Below are 19,997 nucleotides of genomic sequence, written 5' to 3'. Positions count from 1 at the left end.
CAGCCAACCAGGCTACTCACAACGGGCTGTCCAGTAGTATAAAATGTCACGGTCAGCCAACCAGGCTACTCACAACGGGCTGTCCAGTAGTATAAAATGTCACGGTCATCCAACCAGGCTACTCACAACGGGCTGTCCAGTAGTATAAAATGTCACGGTCAGCCAACCAGGCTACTCACAACGGGCTGTCCAGTAGTATAAAATGTCACGGTCATCCAACCAGGCTACTCACAACGGGCTGTCCAGTAGTATAAAATGACATGGTCAGCCAACCAGGCTACTCACAACGGCTGTCCAGTAGTATAAAATGTCACGGTCAGCCAACCAGGCTACTCACAACGGGCTGTCCAGTAGTATAAAATGTCACGGTCATCCAACCAGGCTACTCACAACGGGCTGTCCAGTAGTATAAAATGTCACGGTCATCCAACCAGGCTAATCACAACGGGCTGTCCAGTAGTATAAAATGTCACAGTCAGCCAACCAGGCTACTCACAACGGGCTGTCCAGTAGTATAAAATGTCAGTCAGCCAACCAGGCTACTCACAACGGGCTGTCCAGTAGTATAAAATGTCAGCCAGCCAACCAGGCTACTCACAACGGGCTGTCCAGTAGTATAAAATGACACGGTCAGCCAACCAGGCTACTCACAACGGCTGTCCAGTAGTATAAAATGACACGGTCAGCCAACCAGGCTACTCACAACGGGCTGTCCAGTAGTATAAAATGTCAGTCAGCCAACCAGGCTACTCACAACGGGCTGTCCAGTAGTATAAAATGTCACGGTCATCCAACCAGGCTACTCACAACGGGCTGTCCAGTAGTATAAAATGTCACGGTCAGCCAACCAGGCTACTCACAACGGGCTGTCCAGTAGTATAAAATGACATGGTCAGCCAATCAGGCTACTCACAACGGGCTGTCCAGTAGTATAAAATGTCACGGTCAGCCAACCAGGCTACTCACAACGGGCTGTCCAGTAGTATAAAATGTCACGGTCATCCAACCAGGCTACTCACAACGGGCTGTCCAGTAGTATAAAATGACATGGTCAGCCAATCAGGCTACTCACAACGGGCTGTCCAGTAGTATAAAATGTCACGGTCAGCCAACCAGGCTACTCACAACGGGCTGTCCAGTAGTATAAAATGTCACGGTCATCCAACCAGGCTAATCACAACGGGCTGTCCAGTAGTATAAAATGACACGGTCAGCCAACCAGGCTACTCACAACGGCTGTCCAGTAGTATAAAATGACACGGTCAGCCAACCAGGCTACTCACAACGGGCTGTCCAGTAGTATAAAATGTCACGGTCATCCAACCAGGCTACTCACAACGGGCTGTCCAGTAGTATAAAATGACACGGTCAGCCAACCAGGCTACTCACAACGGGCTGTCCAGTAGTATAAAATGTCAGCCAGCCAACCAGGCTACTCACAACGGGCTGTCCAGTAGTATAAAATGTCACGGTCATCCAACCAGGCTACTCACAACGGGCTGTCCAGTAGTATAAAATGTCACGGTCATCCAACCAGGCTACTCACAACGGGCTGTCCAGTAGTATAAAATGTCACGGTCAGCCAACCAGGCTACTCACAACGGGCTGTCCAGTAGTATAAAATGACACGGTCAGCCAACCAGGCTACTCACAACGGGCTGTCCAGTAGTATAAAATGACATGGTCAGCCAACCAGGCTACTCACAACGGGCTGTCCAGTAGTATAAAATGTCACGGTCATCCAACCAGGCTACTCACAACGGGCTGTCCAGTAGTATAAAATGTCAGTCAGCCAACCAGGCTACTCACAACGGGCTGTCCAGTAGTATAAAATGTCAGCCAGCCAACCAGGCTACTCACAACGGGCTGTCCAGTAGTATAAAATGTCACGGTCATCCAACCAGGCTACTCACAACGGGCTGTCCAGTAGTATAAAATGTCACGGTCATCCAACCAGGCTACTCACAACGGCTGTCCAGTAGTATAAAATGTCAGTCAGCCAACCAGGCTACTCACAACGGCTGTCCAGTAGTATAAAATGTCAGTCAGCCAACCAGGCTACTCACAACGGCTGTCCAGTAGTATAAAATGTCAGTCAGCCAACCAGGCTACTCACAACGGGCTGTCCAGTAGTATAAAATGACACGGTCAGCCAACCAGGCTACTCACAACGGCTGTCCAGTAGTATAAAATGTCAGTCAGCCAATCAGGCTACTCACAACGGGCTGTCCAGTAGTTTAAAATGACACGGTCAGCCAACCAGGCTACTCACAACGGGCTGTCCAGTAGTATAAAATGACACGGTCAGCCAACCAGGCTACTCACAACGGGCTGTCCAGTAGTATAAAATGTCAGCCAGCCAACCAGGCTACTCACAACGGGCTGTCCAGTAGTATAAAATGTCACGGTCATCCAACCAGGCTACTCACAACGGGCTGTCCAGTAGTATAAAATGTCACGGTCATCCAACCAGGCTACTCACAACGGGCTGTCCAGTAGTATAAAATGTCAGTCAGCCAACCAGGCTACTCACAACGGCTGTCCAGTAGTATAAAATGACACGGTCATCCAACCAGGCTACTCACAACGGCTGTCCAGTAGTTAAAAATGTCACAGTCAGCCAACCAGGCTACTCACAACGGCTGTCCAGTAGTATAAAATGACATGGTCAGCCAATCAGGCTACTCACAACGGCTGTCCAGTAGTATAAAATGACATGGTCAGCCAATCAGGCTACTCACAACGGCTGTCCAGTAGTATAAAATGTCAGTCAGCCAACCAGGCTACTCACAACAGGCTGTCCAGTAGTATAAAATGTCACGGTCAGCCAACCAGGCTACTCACAACGGGCTGTCCAGTAGTATAAAATGTCACGGTCAGCCAACCAGGCTACTCACAACGGGCTGTCCAGTAGTATAAAATGACACGGTCATCCAACCAGGCTACTCACAACGGGCTGTCCAGTAGTATAAAATGTCACGGTCAGCCAACCAGGCTACTCACAACGGGCTGTCCAGTAGTATAAAATGTCACGGTCATCCAACCAGGCTACTCACAACGGGCTGTCCAGTAGTATAAAATGTCAGTCAGCCAACCAGGCTACTCACAACAGCTGTCCAGTAGTTTAAAATGTCAGTCAGCGGTTTCAAGTTTGTATCCAAATTGATTAGTCAACAGGAATCGGGACTAATAAATCCAATGCAACAGCCTGTTTTACAAACGGTGGGCCTACCACATGAGCATTCATAAAATTCCATTGCAGGACATGGTAGGCTACACCCCAGTAAGAACGCACCAATGTCTTTTTTTTTGGTCTTGTCCAGAACGGCCATCTTTAAAAAATAAAATAAAAATAAAATTACATTTGTGTTTTCCAAACAGTATGGGCGTACATATATGGGCGTTCCTAAAATAAACATTCTGACAACACTGTAGACCAGGGATAGGCACAACTCCAGTCCTCTGGGGACTGACCCTGGTTCTGTATCACTCAAAGATTGAAAAACAGACGCTGCTTTTGAAAGAAGACCCATCGTAAAAATACAGTTCTCTAATTATCAACAATATTCCTTTAAAAAAAAATATCATATTTTATTAGACTGTTGATAACTGGTAATTTACAGAAACTTTGAAGGATAGAGATAAGATTTGATTTCACGGTGTTGATGAAAGAAATGACTCCAAAGCAAAAAGGACACTTCTTTTTACAAGTAAATACAACAACGGATGTTCTGCAAATTATTTGGGCTTTTAAATATATTTTTAATCAAATTTTACATTGTTGACGATTTGTGCTTGTAACTAAAACCACATCAACATGTGGTGTTTAAAATTATGTTAAAAAAAATAGTGCTCACACTTAAGGATATTAAAGTCCCCACACATCTAAAAAAATATATATTGAAAATACTTGATCAATCATTAATTATTGTTTTTAAAGAAGACATTGAATTCTCAGCCAGAAATACAGACAGCTTTTCTAGAAGAGGTCACCCACACATTGAATTCTCAGCCAGAAATACAGACAGCTTTTCTAGAAGAGGTCACCCACACATCTGTAATCATTTAAGTATTTAGTAATGATTCTCTAAAACTCGAAACCCTTGAAACTGGCACCTTGGCACAAAGTGTTATCAAAAATGAAAATGAAAAAGCCCATGTTGAGAGGGGAAATTACAGTCATCTCAGCTCTAGTGTAGGGCTGGTCACGGATGGAATGGCCCCCTGTTCAGAAAGATGGGTAAAGGTAGGAGTTTTAGTTGTGATTTAATCTAGTTACAGTTCATCTAATTAGATACAGTTTAAACAAATACATTCAAAAGTTTGGGGTCACTTCGAAATGTCCTTGTTTTCCCGAAATGAAAACATACATGAAATTAGTTTAAAAATGAATAGGAAATATAGTCAAGGTTATAAATAATTATTTTTTTTCGTATTTTTTTTTTGTGAATTTGACCCCTTTTTCTCCCCAATTTCGTAGTATCCAATTGTTTAGTAGCTACTATCTTGTCTCATCGCTACAACTCCCGTACGGGCTCGGTAGAGACGAAGGTTGAAAGTCATGCGATACACAACCCAACCCAAGCCGCACTGCTTCTTAACACAGCGCACATCCAACCTGGAAGCCAGCCGCACCAATGTGTGTCGGAGGAAACACCGTGTACCTGGCAACCTTGGTTAGCGCGCATCGCTGGTGCGCGATGAGACAAGGACATCCCTACCGGTCAAACCCTACCTAACCCGGACGACGCTAGGCCAATTGTGCGTCGCCCCACGGACCTCCCGGTCACGGCCGGTTACGACCGAGCCTGGGTGCGAACCCAGAGTCTCTGATGGCACAGTGCGCCACCCGGGAAGCCCATAAATAATGATTTTTAATTGAAATAATAATTGTGTAATTCAAACTTTGCTTTTTGCAGCAATTACAGCCTAGCAGATCTTTGGCATTATAGTTGTCAGTTTGTTGAAGTAATTTGTTGTGCACCGGGGCCTTCCACTCCTCTTTCTATTCTGGTTAGAGACCATTTGCGCTGTTCTGTGAAGGGAGTAGTCCACAGCGTTGTACCAGATCTTCAGTTTCTTGGCAATTTCTCGCATGAAATAGCCTTCATTTCTCAGAACAATAATAGACTGACACGTTTCAGAAGAAAGTTATTTGTTTCTGGCCATTTTGGGCCTGTAATCGAACCCAAAAATGCTGATGCTCCAGATACTCAACTAGTCTAAAGAAGGCCAGTTTTATTGCTTCTTTAATCAGCACAACAGTTTTCAGCTGTGCTAACATAATTGCAAAAGGGTTTTCTAACGATCAATTAGCCTTTTAAAATGATAAATTTGGATTAGCTAACACAACGTGCCATTGGAACACAGGAGTGATGGTTGCTGATAATGGGCCTCAGTTTGCCTATGTAGATATTCCATTAAAAATCAGCCGTTTCCAGCTACAATAGTCATTTACAACATTAACAATGTCTACACTGTATTTCTAATCAATTTGATGTTATTTAATGACAAAAAAAAATGCTTTTCTTTCAAAAACAAGGACATTCCTAAGTGACCCCAAACTGAACGGTAGTGTACCGACACGCATGACTGTAAATCACATTGGATTAAAACATCTACAAAATGGCATATATTACTATTATAAATAAATATAAATTAATTAATCTGAAAACCTACCATTATGTCCTGCTCCAGATCCTTACATATCTGCCTCTGGAGAAAACAACAACAACAACACAGACAGCATTGTTATTGTTTTTACATTCAGACTCCCAACTAACTACAATCCTACCATGGTTTATGCCAGTAAAATGGGATTTAGTATTTTAACCCAACAATCAAATAGGCATAAAGAAGAAGGGTCAAGGGTCAAGCTGCTCATCACCTAAACATCTCCATAGAATAGAAGGACAGGGTCAAGCTGCTCATCACCTAAACAGCTCCATATAGAATAGAAGGACAGTGTCAAGCTGCTCATCACCTAAACAGCTCCATATAGAATAGAAGGACAGGGTCAAGCTGCTCATCACCTAAACAGCTCCATAGAATAGAAGGACAGGGTCAAGCTGCTCATCACCTAAACAGCTCCATAGAGTAGAAGGACAGGGTCAAGCTGCTCATCACCTAAACAGCTCCATAGAATAGAAGGACAGGGTCAAGCTGCTCATCACCTAAACAGCTCCATAGAATAGAAGGACAGAATCAAGCTGCTCATCAACTAAACAGCTCCATAGAATAGAAGGACAGGGTCAAGCTGCTCATCACCTAAACAGCTCCATAGAATAGAAGGACAGGGTCAAGCTGCTCATCACCTAAACAGCTCCATATAGAATAGAAGGACAGTGTCAAGCTGCTCATCACCTAAACAGCTCCATATAGAATAGAAGGACAGGGTCAAGCTGCTCATCACCTAAACAGCTCCATAGAATAGAAGGACAGGGTCAAGCTGCTCATCACCTAAACAGCTCCATAGAGTAGAAGGACAGGGTCAAGCTGCTCATCACCTAAACAGCTCCATAGAATAGAAGGACAGGGTCAAGCTGCTCATCACCTAAACAGCTCCATATAGAATAGAAGGACAGGGTCAAGCTGCTCATCAACTAAACAGCTCCATAGAATAGAAGGACAGGGTCAAGCTGCTCATCACCTAAACAGCTCCATAGAATAGAAGGACAGGGTCAAGCTGCTCATCAACTAAACAGCTCCATAGAATAGAAGGACAGGGTCAAGCTGCTCATCACCTAAACAGCTCCATAGAATAGAAGGACAGGGTCAAGCTGCTCATCTCCTAAACAGCTCCATAGAATAGAAGGACAGGGTCAAGCTGCTCATCTCCTAAACAGCTCCATAGAATAGAAGGACAGGGTCAAGCTGCTCATCAACTAAACAGCTCCATATAGTAAGTAGTTGGCCGTCTGCAGGTGATGATGGTCACACATAAACACAGGAGCCAGAGTTAATTTAGGAGGGGGAACTAACTCACCCCGGGTTTGATCTTGAGGTTATTCAGGTGGCGGGCTCTACAGGTGTACTCCTTTAACTACTAACTATACTAGTAACTCACCCCAGGTGTACTCCTCTAACTACTAACTATACTAGTAACTCACCCCAGGTGTACTCCTCTAACTACTAACTATACTAGTAACTCAACCTACGTGTACTCCTCTAACTACACTAGTAACTCACCCCAGGTGTACTCCTCTAACTACACTAGTAACTCACCCCAGGTGTACTCCTCTAACTACACTAGTAACTCACCCCAGGTGTACTCCTCTAACTACTAACTATACTAGTAACTCACCCCAGCTGTACTCCTCTAACTACTAACTATACTAGTAACTCAACCTACGTGTACTCCTCTAACTACACTAGTAACTCACCCCAGGTGTACTCCTCTAACTACACTAGTAACTCACCCCAGGTGTACTCCTCTAACTACACTAGTAGCTCACCCCAGGTGTACTATTCTAACTACTAACTATACTAGTAACTCACCCCAGGAGTACTCCTCTAACTACTAACTATACTAGTAACTCAACCTACGTGTACTCCTCTAACTACACTAGTAACTCACCCCAGGTGTACTCCTCTAACTACACTAGTAACTCACCCCAGGTGTACTCCTCTAACTACACTAGTAACTCACCCCAGGTGTACTCCTCTAACTACACTAGTAACTCACCCCAGGTGTACTCCTCTAACTACTAACTATACTAGTAACTCACCCCAGCTGTACTCCTCTAACTACTAACTATACTAGTAACTCACCCCAGGTGTACTCCTCTAACTACACTAGTAACTCACCCCAGGTGTACTCCTCTAACTATACTAGTAACTCACCCCAGGTGTACTCCTCTAACTACACTAGTAACTCCCCCCAGGGTTTACTCCTCTAACTACACTAGTAACTCACCCCAGGTGTACTCCTCTAGCTACACTAGTAACTCACCCCAGGTGTACTCCTCTAACTACACTAGTAACTCACCCCAGGTGTACTCCTCTAACTACACTAGTAACCCACCCCAGGTGTACTCCTCTAACTACACTAGTAACTCACCCCAGGTGTACTCCTCTAACTACACTAGTAACTCACCCCAGGTGTACTCCTCTAACTACACTAGTAACTCACCCCAGGTGTCCTCCTCTAACTACACTAGTAACTCACCCCAGGTGTACTCCTCTAACTACACTAGTAACTCACCCCAGGTGTACTCCTCTAACTACACTAGTAACTCACCCCAGGTGTACTCCTCTAACTACACTAGTAACTCACCCCAGGTGTAGGTCTTCAGATTCTTCAGGTGGCGGACTCTGCAGGTGTACTCCTCTCCGCTGGCTGGTGTGAATCCAACACTCTTGGTGAGGTGGAACTGCCATCCCTGTTCGAAGGCCAGGTCTGTCTGCTTGGCGTCGGGGATCTCCACGCCGTTCTTCAGGAGCTGGATGCTGATGTCAGGGGGGTGGAAGCCACTCACGTGACAGATCAGGGTGTTGTCTTTCCCATGTTGCCCTGGGTTACGGCTGTACACCTGCACCTTGGGGGGAGCTACAGGGGGAGGAGGGAATGGTACAGTCAGGCAGGCAGGTCACATGATTTTACATGAATTTTTCAAAATTCAAAATTTCAATAGCTCCCTGGTCATGTGACCCAACTGACTTCAAACAAGGTTCAGAATGTCCTCTGACTGTACCTTCATATCTCACACCCTGATGTCTGTCTACTTTCGTCTCACATGCTATTAGACTTAAATCTGTAAACTTTTGCAGGCCTTCATTTTACATTGTTGTTTACAAAAATGTTTTTGAAGTTAAACTAACTGTTCCAGCCTCCCAATAACTATCTTTGGGGCGGCAGGGTAGCCTAGTGGTTAGAGTGTTGGACTAGTAACCGGAAGGTTGTGAGTTCAAACCCCCGAGCTGACAAGGTACAAATCTGTCGTTCTGCCCCTGAACAGGCAGTTAACCCACTGTTCCCAGGCCGTCATTGAAAATAAGAATTTGTTCTTAACTGACTTGCCTGGTTAAATAAAGGTAAAATAAAAATAAAATAAAAAATCTTTCACCTGGACACTGAAAAGATCTGCAAGTGGCTGTATGGCTCTGTCACTCTCAGACATGCGCAGAGCAGACCGAAAAGGGGAAGAGTAGCTCGACTTGAACCACAGGGGTTTCTCTGTAAATAGAGAGTAATCCTAAAGCCACAGACACACCCCTTGACTTTCAATTGGCGCCGTTGTTGACCTGTATGTATTCTCTCCCGATTGGTCTCTGTGGTGCCTAGCCAATGGGAACTCCATCTCTCCTGATTGGTCTCTGTGGTGCTTAGCCAATGGGAACTCCATCTCTCCTGATTGGTCTCTGTGGTGCCTAGCCAATGGGAACTCCATCTCTCCTGATTGGTCTCTGTGGTGCTTAGCCAATGGGAACTCCATCTCTCCTGATTGGTCTCTGTGGTGCTTAGCCAATGGGAACTCCATCTCTCCTGATTGGTCTCTGTGGTGCTTAGCCAATGGGAACTCCATCTCTCCTGATTGGTCCCTGTGGTGCTTAGCCAATGGGAACTCCATCTCTCCTGATTGGTCTCTGTGGTGCTTAGCCAATGGGAACTCCATCTCTCCTGATTGGTCTCTGTGGTGCTTAGCCAATGGGAACTCTGTTGCCGGCCCCATCATAAAGGTTTTTACACAGCCTGTCAGTCTGACTGACGTGCCAGAGCTACGAGGATACACCTCCTCCTTTGTATTTATGGGGAACAAATATTTCCAAACACTTTGGATCCTATTCTTGGACAGTTAGAAGACACAATGCATCAATGCAACAACATTTTCTGTCACTTCATATTTTTTTTCTTAAAGTCTACAAACGCTCTACATTTATTCACTCTGTGATAGGGTTGGATCCTATATGCTATTTATTTATTTTTTGTCCTATTTTTTAACACTGTGTAATGTACATCAACCAGGGATAAAGAGAAAGTCAACACTGTGTAATGTACATCCACCAGGGATAAAGAGGAAGTTAACACTGTGTAATGTACATCCACCAGGGATAAAGAGGAAGTCAACACTGTGTAATGTACATCCACCAGGGATAAAGAGGAAGTTAACACTGTGTAATGTACATCAACCAGGGATAAAGAGGAAGTTAGCCAGGGATAAAGAGGAAGTTAACACTGTGTAATGTACATCCACCAGGGATAAAGAGGAAGTTAACACTGTGTAATGTACATCAACCAGGGATAAAGAGGAAGTCAACACTGTGTAATGTACATCCACCAGGGATAAAGAGGAAGTTAACACTGTGTAATGTACATCAACCAGGGATAAAGAGGAAGTTAACACTGTGTAATGTACATCAACCAGGGATAAAGAGGAAGTTAACACTGTGTAATGTACATCAACCAGGGATAAAGAGGAAGTTAACACTGTGTAATGTACATCAACCAGGGATAAAGAGGAAGTTAACACTGTGTAATGTACATCAACCAGGGATAAAGAGGAAGTTAACACTGTGTAATGTACATCAACCAGGGATAAAGAGAAAGTTAACACTGTGTAATGTACATCAACCAGGGATAAAGAGGAAGTTAACACTGTGTAATGTACATCAACCAGGGATAAAGAGGAAGTTAACACTGTGTAATGTACATCAACCAGGGATAAAGAGGAAGTTAACACTGTGTAATGTACATCAACCAGGGATAAAGAGTAAGTTAACACTGTGTAATGTACATCAACCAGGGATAAAGAGGAAGTTAACACTGTGTAATGTACATCAACCAGGGATAAAGAGAAAGTTAACCAGGGATAAAGAGAAAGTTAACCAGGGATAAAGAGGAAGTTAACACTGTGTAATGTACATCAACCAGGGATAAAGAGGAAGTTAACGCTGTGTAATGTACATCAACCAGGGATAAAGAGGAAGTTAACACTGTGTAATGTACATCAACCAGGGATAAAGAGGAAGTTAACACTGTGTAATGTACATCCACCAGGGATAAAGAGGAAGTTAACACTGTGTAATGTACATCAACCAGGGATAAAGAGAAAGTTAACACTGTGTAATGTACATCAACCAGGGATAAAGAGGAAGTTAACACTGTGTAATGTACATCAACCAGGGATAAAGAGGAAGTTAACACTGTGTAATGTACATCCACCAGGGATAAAGAGGAAGTTAACACTGTGTAATGTACATCAACCAGGGATAAAGAGGAAGTTAACCAGGGATAAAGAGGAAGTTAACACTGTGTAATGTACATCAACCAGGGATAAAGAGGAAGTTAACACTGTGTAATGTACATCAACCAGGGATAAAGAGGAAGTTAACACTGTGTAATGTACATCAACCAGGGATAAAGAGGAAGTTAACACTGTGTAATGTACATCAACCAGGGATAAAGAGGAAGTTAACCAGGGATAAAGAGGAAGTTAACACTGTGTAATGTACATCAACCAGGGATAAAGAGAAAGTTAACACTGTGTAATGTACATCAACCAGGGATAAAGAGGAAGTTAACACTGTGTAATGTACATCAACCAGGGATAAAGAGGAAGTTAACACTGTGTAATGTACATCCACCAGGGATAAAGAGGAAGTTAACACTGTGTAATGTACATCAACCAGGGATAAAGAGGAAGTTAACCAGGGATAAAGAGGAAGTTAACACTGTGTAATGTACATCAACCAGGGATAAAGAGGAAGTTAACACTGTGTAATGTACATCAACCAGGGATAAAGAGGAAGTTAACACTGTGTAATGTACATCAACCAGGGATAAAGAGGAAGTTAACACTGTGTAATGTACATCAACCAGGGATAAAGAGGAAGTTAACACTGTGTAATGTACATCAACCAGGGATAAAGAGAAAGTTAACGCCGCAAAACGTTTCGTACTTATTAGAAGTAAAATGTCTGTTGACATGATGATAAAGATTTAAAGGTCTACAATTTCTGTTTAATTTGTCAACATTACATTTTTATTCATTGATTTACTGGCCACCATTACTGTGGTTCCCTGTTCAGTATATGTATTGTCCAGTAAACCCACTGCAGTCTACCTCACCAGATCACTCTCCATCCCTGTTCAGTATATGTATTGTCCAGTCTACCTCACCAGATCACTCTCCATCCCTGTTCAGTATATGTATTGTCCAGTCTACCTCACCAGATCACTCTCCATCCCTGTTCAGTATATGTATTGTCCAGTCTACCTCACCAGATCACTCTCCATCTCTGTTCAGTCTACCTCACCAGCTCACTCTCCATCTCTGTTCAGTATATGTATTGTCCAGTCTACCTCACCAGCTCACTCTCCATCCCTGTCCAGTCTACCTCACCAGATCACTCTCCATCCCTGTTCAGTATATGTATTGTCCAGTCTACCTCACCAGATCACTCTCCATCCCTGTTCAGTATATGTATTGTCCAGTCTACCTCACCAGCTCACTCTCCATCCCTGTCCAGTCTACCTCACCAGATCACTCTCCATCTCTGTTCAGTATATGTATTGTCCAGTCTACCTCACCAGATCACTCTCCATCCCTGTTCAGTATATGTATTGTCCAGTAAACCCACTGCAGTCTACCTCACCAGCTCACTCTCCATCCCTGTTCAGTCTACCTCACCAGATCACTCTCCATCTCTGTTCAGTATATGTATTGTCCAGCCTACCTCACCAGCTCACTCTCCATCCCTGTTCAGTATATGTATTGTCCAGCCTACCTCACCAGATCACTCTCCATCCCTGTTCAGTATATGTATTGTCCAGTCTACCTCACCAGACCACTCTCCATCCCTGTTCAGTATATGTATTGTCCAGTCTACCTCACCAGATCACTCTCCATCCCTGTTCAGTCTACCTCACCAGATCACTCTCCATCTCTGTTCAGTATATGTATTGTCCAGCCTACCTCACCAGATCACTCTCCATCCCTGTTCAGTATATGTATTGTCCAGTCTACCTCACCAGATCACTCTCCATCCCTGTTCAGTATATGTATTGTCCAGCCTACCTCACCAGCTCACTCTCCATCCCTGTTCAGTATATGTATTGTCCAGCCTACCTCACCAGCTCACTCTCCATCCCTGTTCAGTATATGTATTGTCCAGCCTACCTCACCAGCTCACTCTCCATCTCTGTTCAGTATATGTATTGTCCAGCCTACCTCACTCTCCATCTCTGTTCAGTATATGTATTGTCCAGCCTACCTCACCAGACCACTCTCCATCCCTGTTCAGTATATGTATTGTCCAGTCTACCTCACCAGACCACTCTCCATCCCTGTTCAGTATATGTATTGTCCAGCCTACCTCACTCTCCATCTCTGTTCAGTATATGTATTGTCCAGCCTACCTCACTCTCCATCTCTGTTCAGTATATGTATTGTCCAGCCTACCTCACTCTCCATCTCTGTTCAGTATATGTATTGTCCAGCCTACCTCACTCTCCATCCCTGTTCAGTATATGTATTGTCCAGCCTACCTCACCAGATCACTCTCCATCCCTGTTCAGTCTACCTCACCAGACCACTCTCCATCCCTGTTCAGTCTACCTCACCAGATCACTCTCCATCCCTGTTCAGTCTACCTCACCAGACCACTCTCCATCTCTGTTCAGTATATGTATTGTCCAGCCTACCTCACTCTCCATCTCTGTTCAGTATATGTATTGTCCAGCCTACCTCACTCTCCATCTCTGTTCAGTATATGTATTGTCCAGTAAACCCACTGCAGTCTACCTCACCAGCTCACTCTCCATCCCTGTTCAGTCTACCTCACCAGATCACTCTCCATCCCTGTTCAGTATATGTATTGTCCAGCCTACCTCACCAGATCACTCTCCATCCCTGTTCAGTATATGTATTGTCCAGCCTACCTCACCAGATCACTCTCCATCCCTGTTCAGTCTACCTCACCAGATCACTCTCCATCCCTGTTCAGTATATGTATTGTCCAGCCTACCTCACCAGCTCACTCTCCATCTCTGTTCAGTATATGTATTGTCCAGCCTACCTCACCAGATCACTCTCCATCCCTGTTCAGTCTACCTCACCAGATCACTCTCCATCCCTGTTCAGTATATGTATTGTCCAGCCTACCTCACCAGATCACTCTCCATCCCTGTTCAGTCTACCTCACCAGATCACTCTCCATCCCTGTTCAGTATATGTATTGTCCAGCCTACCTCACCAGACCACTCTCCATCCCTGTTCAGTATATGTATTGTCCAGCCTACCTCACTCTCCATCTCTGTTCAGTATATGTATTGTCCAGCCTACCTCACTCTCCATCTCTGTTCAGTATATGTATTGTCCAGCCTACCTCACTCTCCATCTCTGTTCAGTATATGTATTGTCCAGCCTACCTCACTCTCCATCTCTGTCCAGCCTAACTCACTCTCCATCTCTGTTCAGTATATGTATTGTCCAGCCTACCTCACCAGATCACTCTCCATCCCTGTCCAGTATATGTATTGTCCAGTCTACCTCACCAGATCACTCTCCATCCCTGTTCAGTATATGTATTGTCCAGTCTACCTCACCAGCTCACTCTCCATCCCTGTTCAGTATATGTATTGTCCAGTCTACCTCACCAGATCACTCTCCATCCCTGTCCAGTCTACCTCACCAGATCACTCTCCAGTCTACCTCACCAGCTCACTCTCCATCCCTGTCCAGTCTACCTCACCAGCTCACTCTCCATCCCTGTCCAGTATATATATTGACCAGTCTACCTCACCAGCTCACTCTCCATCCCTGTTCAGTATATATATTGACCAGTCTACCTCACCAGCTCACTCTCCATCCCTGTCCAGTCTACCTCACCAGCTCACTCTCCATCCCTGTTCAGTATATCTATTGTCCAGCCTACCTCACCAGCTCACTCTCCATCCCTGTCCAGTCTACCTCACCAGCTCACTCTCCATCCCTGTTCAGTATATGTATTGTCCAGTCTACCTCACCAGCTCACCCTCCATCCCTGTCCAGTCTACCTCACCAGATCACTCTCCATCCCTGACCAGTCTACCTCACCAGCTCACTCTCCATCCCTGTTCAGTATATGTATTGTCCAGCCTACCTCACCAGATCACTCTCCATCCCTGTTCAGTCTACCTCACCAGATCACTCTCCATCCCTGTTCAGTATATGTATTGTCCAGCCTACCTCACCAGATCACTCTCCATCCCTGTTCAGTATATGTATTGTCCAGCCTACCTCACCAGATCACTCTCCATCCCTGTTCAGTCTACCTCACCAGATCACTCTCCATCCCTGTTCAGTATATGTATTGTCCAGCCTACCTCACCAGCTCACTCTCCATCTCTGTTCAGTATATGTATTGTCCAGCCTACCTCACCAGATCACTCTCCATCCCTGTTCAGTCTACCTCACCAGATCACTCTCCATCCCTGTTCAGTATATGTATTGTCCAGCCTACCTCACCAGACCACTCTCCATCCCTGTTCAGTATATGTATTGTCCAGCCTACCTCACTCTCCATCTCTGTTCAGTATATGTATTGTCCAGCCTACCTCACTCTCCATCTCTGTTCAGTATATGTATTGTCCAGCCTACCTCACTCTCCATCTCTGTTCAGTATATGTATTGTCCAGCCTACCTCACTCTCCATCTCTGTCCAGCCTAACTCACTCTCCATCTCTGTTCAGTATATGTATTGTCCAGCCTACCTCACCAGATCACTCTCCATCCCTGTCCAGTATATGTATTGTCCAGTCTACCTCACCAGATCACTCTCCATCCCTGTTCAGTATATGTATTGTCCAGTCTACCTCACCAGCTCACTCTCCATCCCTGTTCAGTATATGTATTGTCCAGTCTACCTCACCAGATCACTCTCCATCCCTGTCCAGTCTACCTCACCAGATCACTCTCCAGTCTACCTCACCAGCTCACTCTCCATCCCTGTCCAGTCTACCTCACCAGCTCACTCTCCATCCCTGTTCAGTATATGTATTGTCCAGTCTACCTCACCAGCTCACTCTCCATCCCTGTCCAGTATATATATTGACCAGTCTACCTCACCAGCTCACTCTCCATCCCTGTTCAGTATATGTATTGTCCAGCCTACCTCACCAGATCACTCTCCATCCCTGTTCAGTCTACCTCACCAGATCACTCTCCATCCCTGTCCAGTATATATATTGACCAGTCTACCTCACCAGCTCACTCTCCATCCCTGTCCAGTATATATATTGACCAGTCTACCTCACCAGCTCACTCTCCATCCCTGTTCAGTATATGTATTGTCCAGCCTACCTCACCAGATCACTCTCCATCCCTGTTCAGTCTACCTCACCAGATCACTCTCCATCCCTGTTCAGTATATGTATTGTCCAGCCTACCTCACCAGATCACTCTCCATCCCTGTTCAGTATATGTATTGTCCAGCCTACCTCACCAGATCACTCTCCATCCCTGTTCAGTCTACCTCACCAGATCACTCTCCATCCCTGTTCAGTATATGTATTGTCCAGCCTACCTCACCAGCTCACTCTCCATCTCTGTTCAGTATATGTATTGTCCAGCCTACCTCACCAGATCACTCTCCATCCCTGTTCAGTCTACCTCACCAGATCACTCTCCATCCCTGTTCAGTATATGTATTGTCCAGCCTACCTCACCAGATCACTCTCCATCCCTGTTCAGTCTACCTCACCAGATCACTCTCCATCCCTGTTCAGTATATGTATTGTCCAGCCTACCTCACCAGACCACTCTCCATCCCTGTTCAGTATATGTATTGTCCAGCCTACCTCACTCTCCATCTCTGTTCAGTATATGTATTGTCCAGCCTACCTCACTCTCCATCTCTGTTCAGTATATGTATTGTCCAGCCTACCTCACTCTCCATCTCTGTTCAGTATATGTATTGTCCAGCCTACCTCACTCTCCATCTCTGTCCAGCCTAACTCACTCTCCATCTCTGTTCAGTATATGTATTGTCCAGCCTACCTCACCAGATCACTCTCCATCCCTGTCCAGTATATGTATTGTCCAGTCTACCTCACCAGATCACTCTCCATCCCTGTTCAGTATATGTATTGTCCAGTCTACCTCACCAGCTCACTCTCCATCCCTGTTCAGTATATGTATTGTCCAGTCTACCTCACCAGATCACTCTCCATCCCTGTCCAGTCTACCTCACCAGATCACTCTCCAGTCTACCTCACCAGCTCACTCTCCATCCCTGTCCAGTCTACCTCACCAGCTCACTCTCCATCCCTGTTCAGTATATGTATTGTCCAGTCTACCTCACCAGCTCACTCTCCATCCCTGTCCAGTATATATATTGACCAGTCTACCTCACCAGCTCACTCTCCATCCCTGTTCAGTATATATATTGACCAGTCTACCTCACCAGCTCACTCTCCATCCCTGTCCAGTCTACCTCACCAGCTCACTCTCCATCCCTGTTCAGTATATCTATTGTCCAGCCTACCTCACCAGCTCACTCTCCATCCCTGTCCAGTCTACCTCACCAGCTCACTCTCCATCCCTGTTCAGTATATGTATTGTCCAGTCTACCTCACCAGCTCACCCTCCATCCCTGTCCAGTCTACCTCACCAGATCACTCTCCATCCCTGTCCAGTCTACCTCACCAGCTCACTCTCCATCCCTGTTCAGTATATGTATTGACCAGTCTACCTCACCAGCTCACTCTCCATCCCTGTCCAGTCTACCTCACCAGATCACTCTCCATCCCTGTCCAGTCTACCTCACCAGCTCACTCTCCATCCCTGTTCAATATATGTATTGTCCAGTCTACCTCACCAGCTCACTCTCCATCCCTGTTCAGTATATGTATTGACCAGTCTACCTCACCAGCTCACTCTCCATCCCTGTTCAGTATATATATTGACCAGTCTACCTCACCAGCTCACTCTCCATCCCTGTCCAGTATATATATTGACCAGTCTACCTCACCAGCTCACTCTCCATCCCTGTCCAGTATATATATTGACCAGTCTACCTCACCAGCTCACTCTCCATCCCTGTCCAGTCTACCTCACTCTCCATCCCTGTCCAGTCTACCTCACCAGCTCACTCTCCATCCCTGTCCAGTCTACCTCACTCTCCATCCCTGTCCAGTCTACCTCACTCTCCATCCCTGTCCAGTCTAGCTCACTCTCCATCCCTGTCCAGTCTACCTCACTCTCCATCCCTGTCCAGTCTACCTCACTCTCCATCCCTGTCCAGTATATATATTGACCAGTCTACCTCACCAGCTCACTCTCCATCCCTGTCCAGTATATATATTGACCAGTCTACCTCACCAGCTCACTCTCCATCCCTGTCCAGTCTACCTCACTCTCCATCCCTGTCCAGTCTACCTCACCAGCTCACTCTCCATCCCTGTCCAGTCTACCTCACTCTCCATCCCTGTCCAGTCTACCTCACTCTCCATCCCTGTCCAGTCTAGCTCACTCTCCATCCCTGTCCAGTCTACCTCACTCTCCATCCCTGTCCAGTCTACCTCACTCTCCATCCCTGTCCAGTCTACCTCACTCTCCATCCCTGTCCAGTCTACCTCACTCTCCATCCCTGTCCAGTCTACCTCACTCTCCATCCCTGTCCAGTCTACCTCACTCTCCATCCCTGTCCAGTCTACCTCACCATCTCACTCTCCATCCCTGTCCAGTCTACCTCACCATCTCACTCTCCATCCCTGTCCAGTCTACCTCACCATCTCACTCTCCATCCCTGTCCAGTATATATATTGACCAGTCTACCTCACCAGCTCACTCTCCATCCCTGTCCAGTCTACCTCACTCTCCATCCCTGTTCAGTATATCTATTGTCCAGTCTACCTCACCATCTCACTCTCCATCCCTGTCCAGTCTACCTCACCAGCTCACTCTCCATCCCTGTTCAGTATATCTATTGTCCAGCCTACCTCACCAGCTCACTCTCCATCCCTGTCCAGTCTACCTCACCAGCTCACTCTCCATCCCTGTTCAGTATATGTATTGTCCAGTCTACCTCACCAGCTCACCCTCCATCCCTGTCCAGTCTACCTCACCAGATCACTCTCCATCCCTGTCCAGTCTACCTCACCAGCTCACTCTCCATCCCTGTTCAGTATATGTATTGACCAGTCTACCTCACCAGCTCACTCTCCATCCCTGTCCAGTCTACCTCACCAGATCACTCTCCATCCCTGTCCAGTCTACCTCACCAGCTCACTCTCCATCCCTGTTCAATATATGTATTGTCCAGTCTACCTCACCAGCTCACTCTCCATCCCTGTTCAGTATATGTATTGACCAGTCTACCTCACCAGCTCACTCTCCATCCCTGTTCAGTATATATATTGACCAGTCTACCTCACCAGCTCACTCTCCATCCCTGTCCAGTATATATATTGACCAGTCTACCTCACCAGCTCACTCTCCATCCCTGTCCAGTATATATATTGACCAGTCTACCTCACCAGCTCACTCTCCATCCCTGTCCAGTCTACCTCACTCTCCATCCCTGTCCAGTCTACCTCACCAGCTCACTCTCCATCCCTGTCCAGTCTACCTCACTCTCCATCCCTGTCCAGTCTACCTCACTCTCCATCCCTGTCCAGTCTAGCTCACTCTCCATCCCTGTCCAGTCTACCTCACTCTCCATCCCTGTCCAGTCTACCTCACTCTCCATCCCTGTCCAGTATATATATTGACCAGTCTACCTCACCAGCTCACTCTCCATCCCTGTCCAGTATATATATTGACCAGTCTACCTCACCAGCTCACTCTCCATCCCTGTCCAGTCTACCTCACTCTCCATCCCTGTCCAGTCTACCTCACCAGCTCACTCTCCATCCCTGTCCAGTCTACCTCACTCTCCATCCCTGTCCAGTCTACCTCACTCTCCATCCCTGTCCAGTCTAGCTCACTCTCCATCCCTGTCCAGTCTACCTCACTCTCCATCCCTGTCCAGTCTACCTCACTCTCCATCCCTGTCCAGTCTACCTCACTCTCCATCCC

At 45.9% G+C, this 19,997-nt stretch overlaps 1 protein-coding gene across 2 annotated transcripts in view; it reads right to left on the bottom strand.

Annotated features, from left to right (window-relative positions):
* The window catches only part of LOC110491893 (beta-2-microglobulin), a 131,413-nt gene that overhangs the window by 109,358 nt on the left and 2,058 nt on the right, over window positions 1-19,997 (bottom strand). Inside the window, exons 2-4 of one of the 2 annotated variants that reach the window (XM_036945366.1) lie at window positions 8,276-8,548; window positions 5,680-5,715; window positions 3,680-4,224 (exon numbers count right to left, since the gene is read on the bottom strand). The exons of the other annotated variant lie outside the window; for it this stretch is intronic. Coding sequence (XP_036801261.1) covers window positions 5,702-5,715; window positions 8,276-8,548 — 287 coding nt within the window. The 3' untranslated portion in view covers window positions 3,680-4,224; window positions 5,680-5,701. Of the gene's footprint in view, window positions 1-3,679; window positions 4,225-5,679; window positions 5,716-8,275; window positions 8,549-19,997 lie in introns of those variants that run through there. 2 annotated transcript variants of the gene reach the window in all.

Source organism: Oncorhynchus mykiss, chromosome 15 (assembly GCF_013265735.2).
Source record: "Oncorhynchus mykiss isolate Arlee chromosome 15, USDA_OmykA_1.1, whole genome shotgun sequence".
Taxonomy (NCBI): Eukaryota; Metazoa; Chordata; class Actinopteri; order Salmoniformes; family Salmonidae; genus Oncorhynchus; species Oncorhynchus mykiss.
The sequence above is the reverse complement of the archived record's forward strand: the minus strand, read 5'-3'. Positions and strand labels throughout refer to the sequence as shown.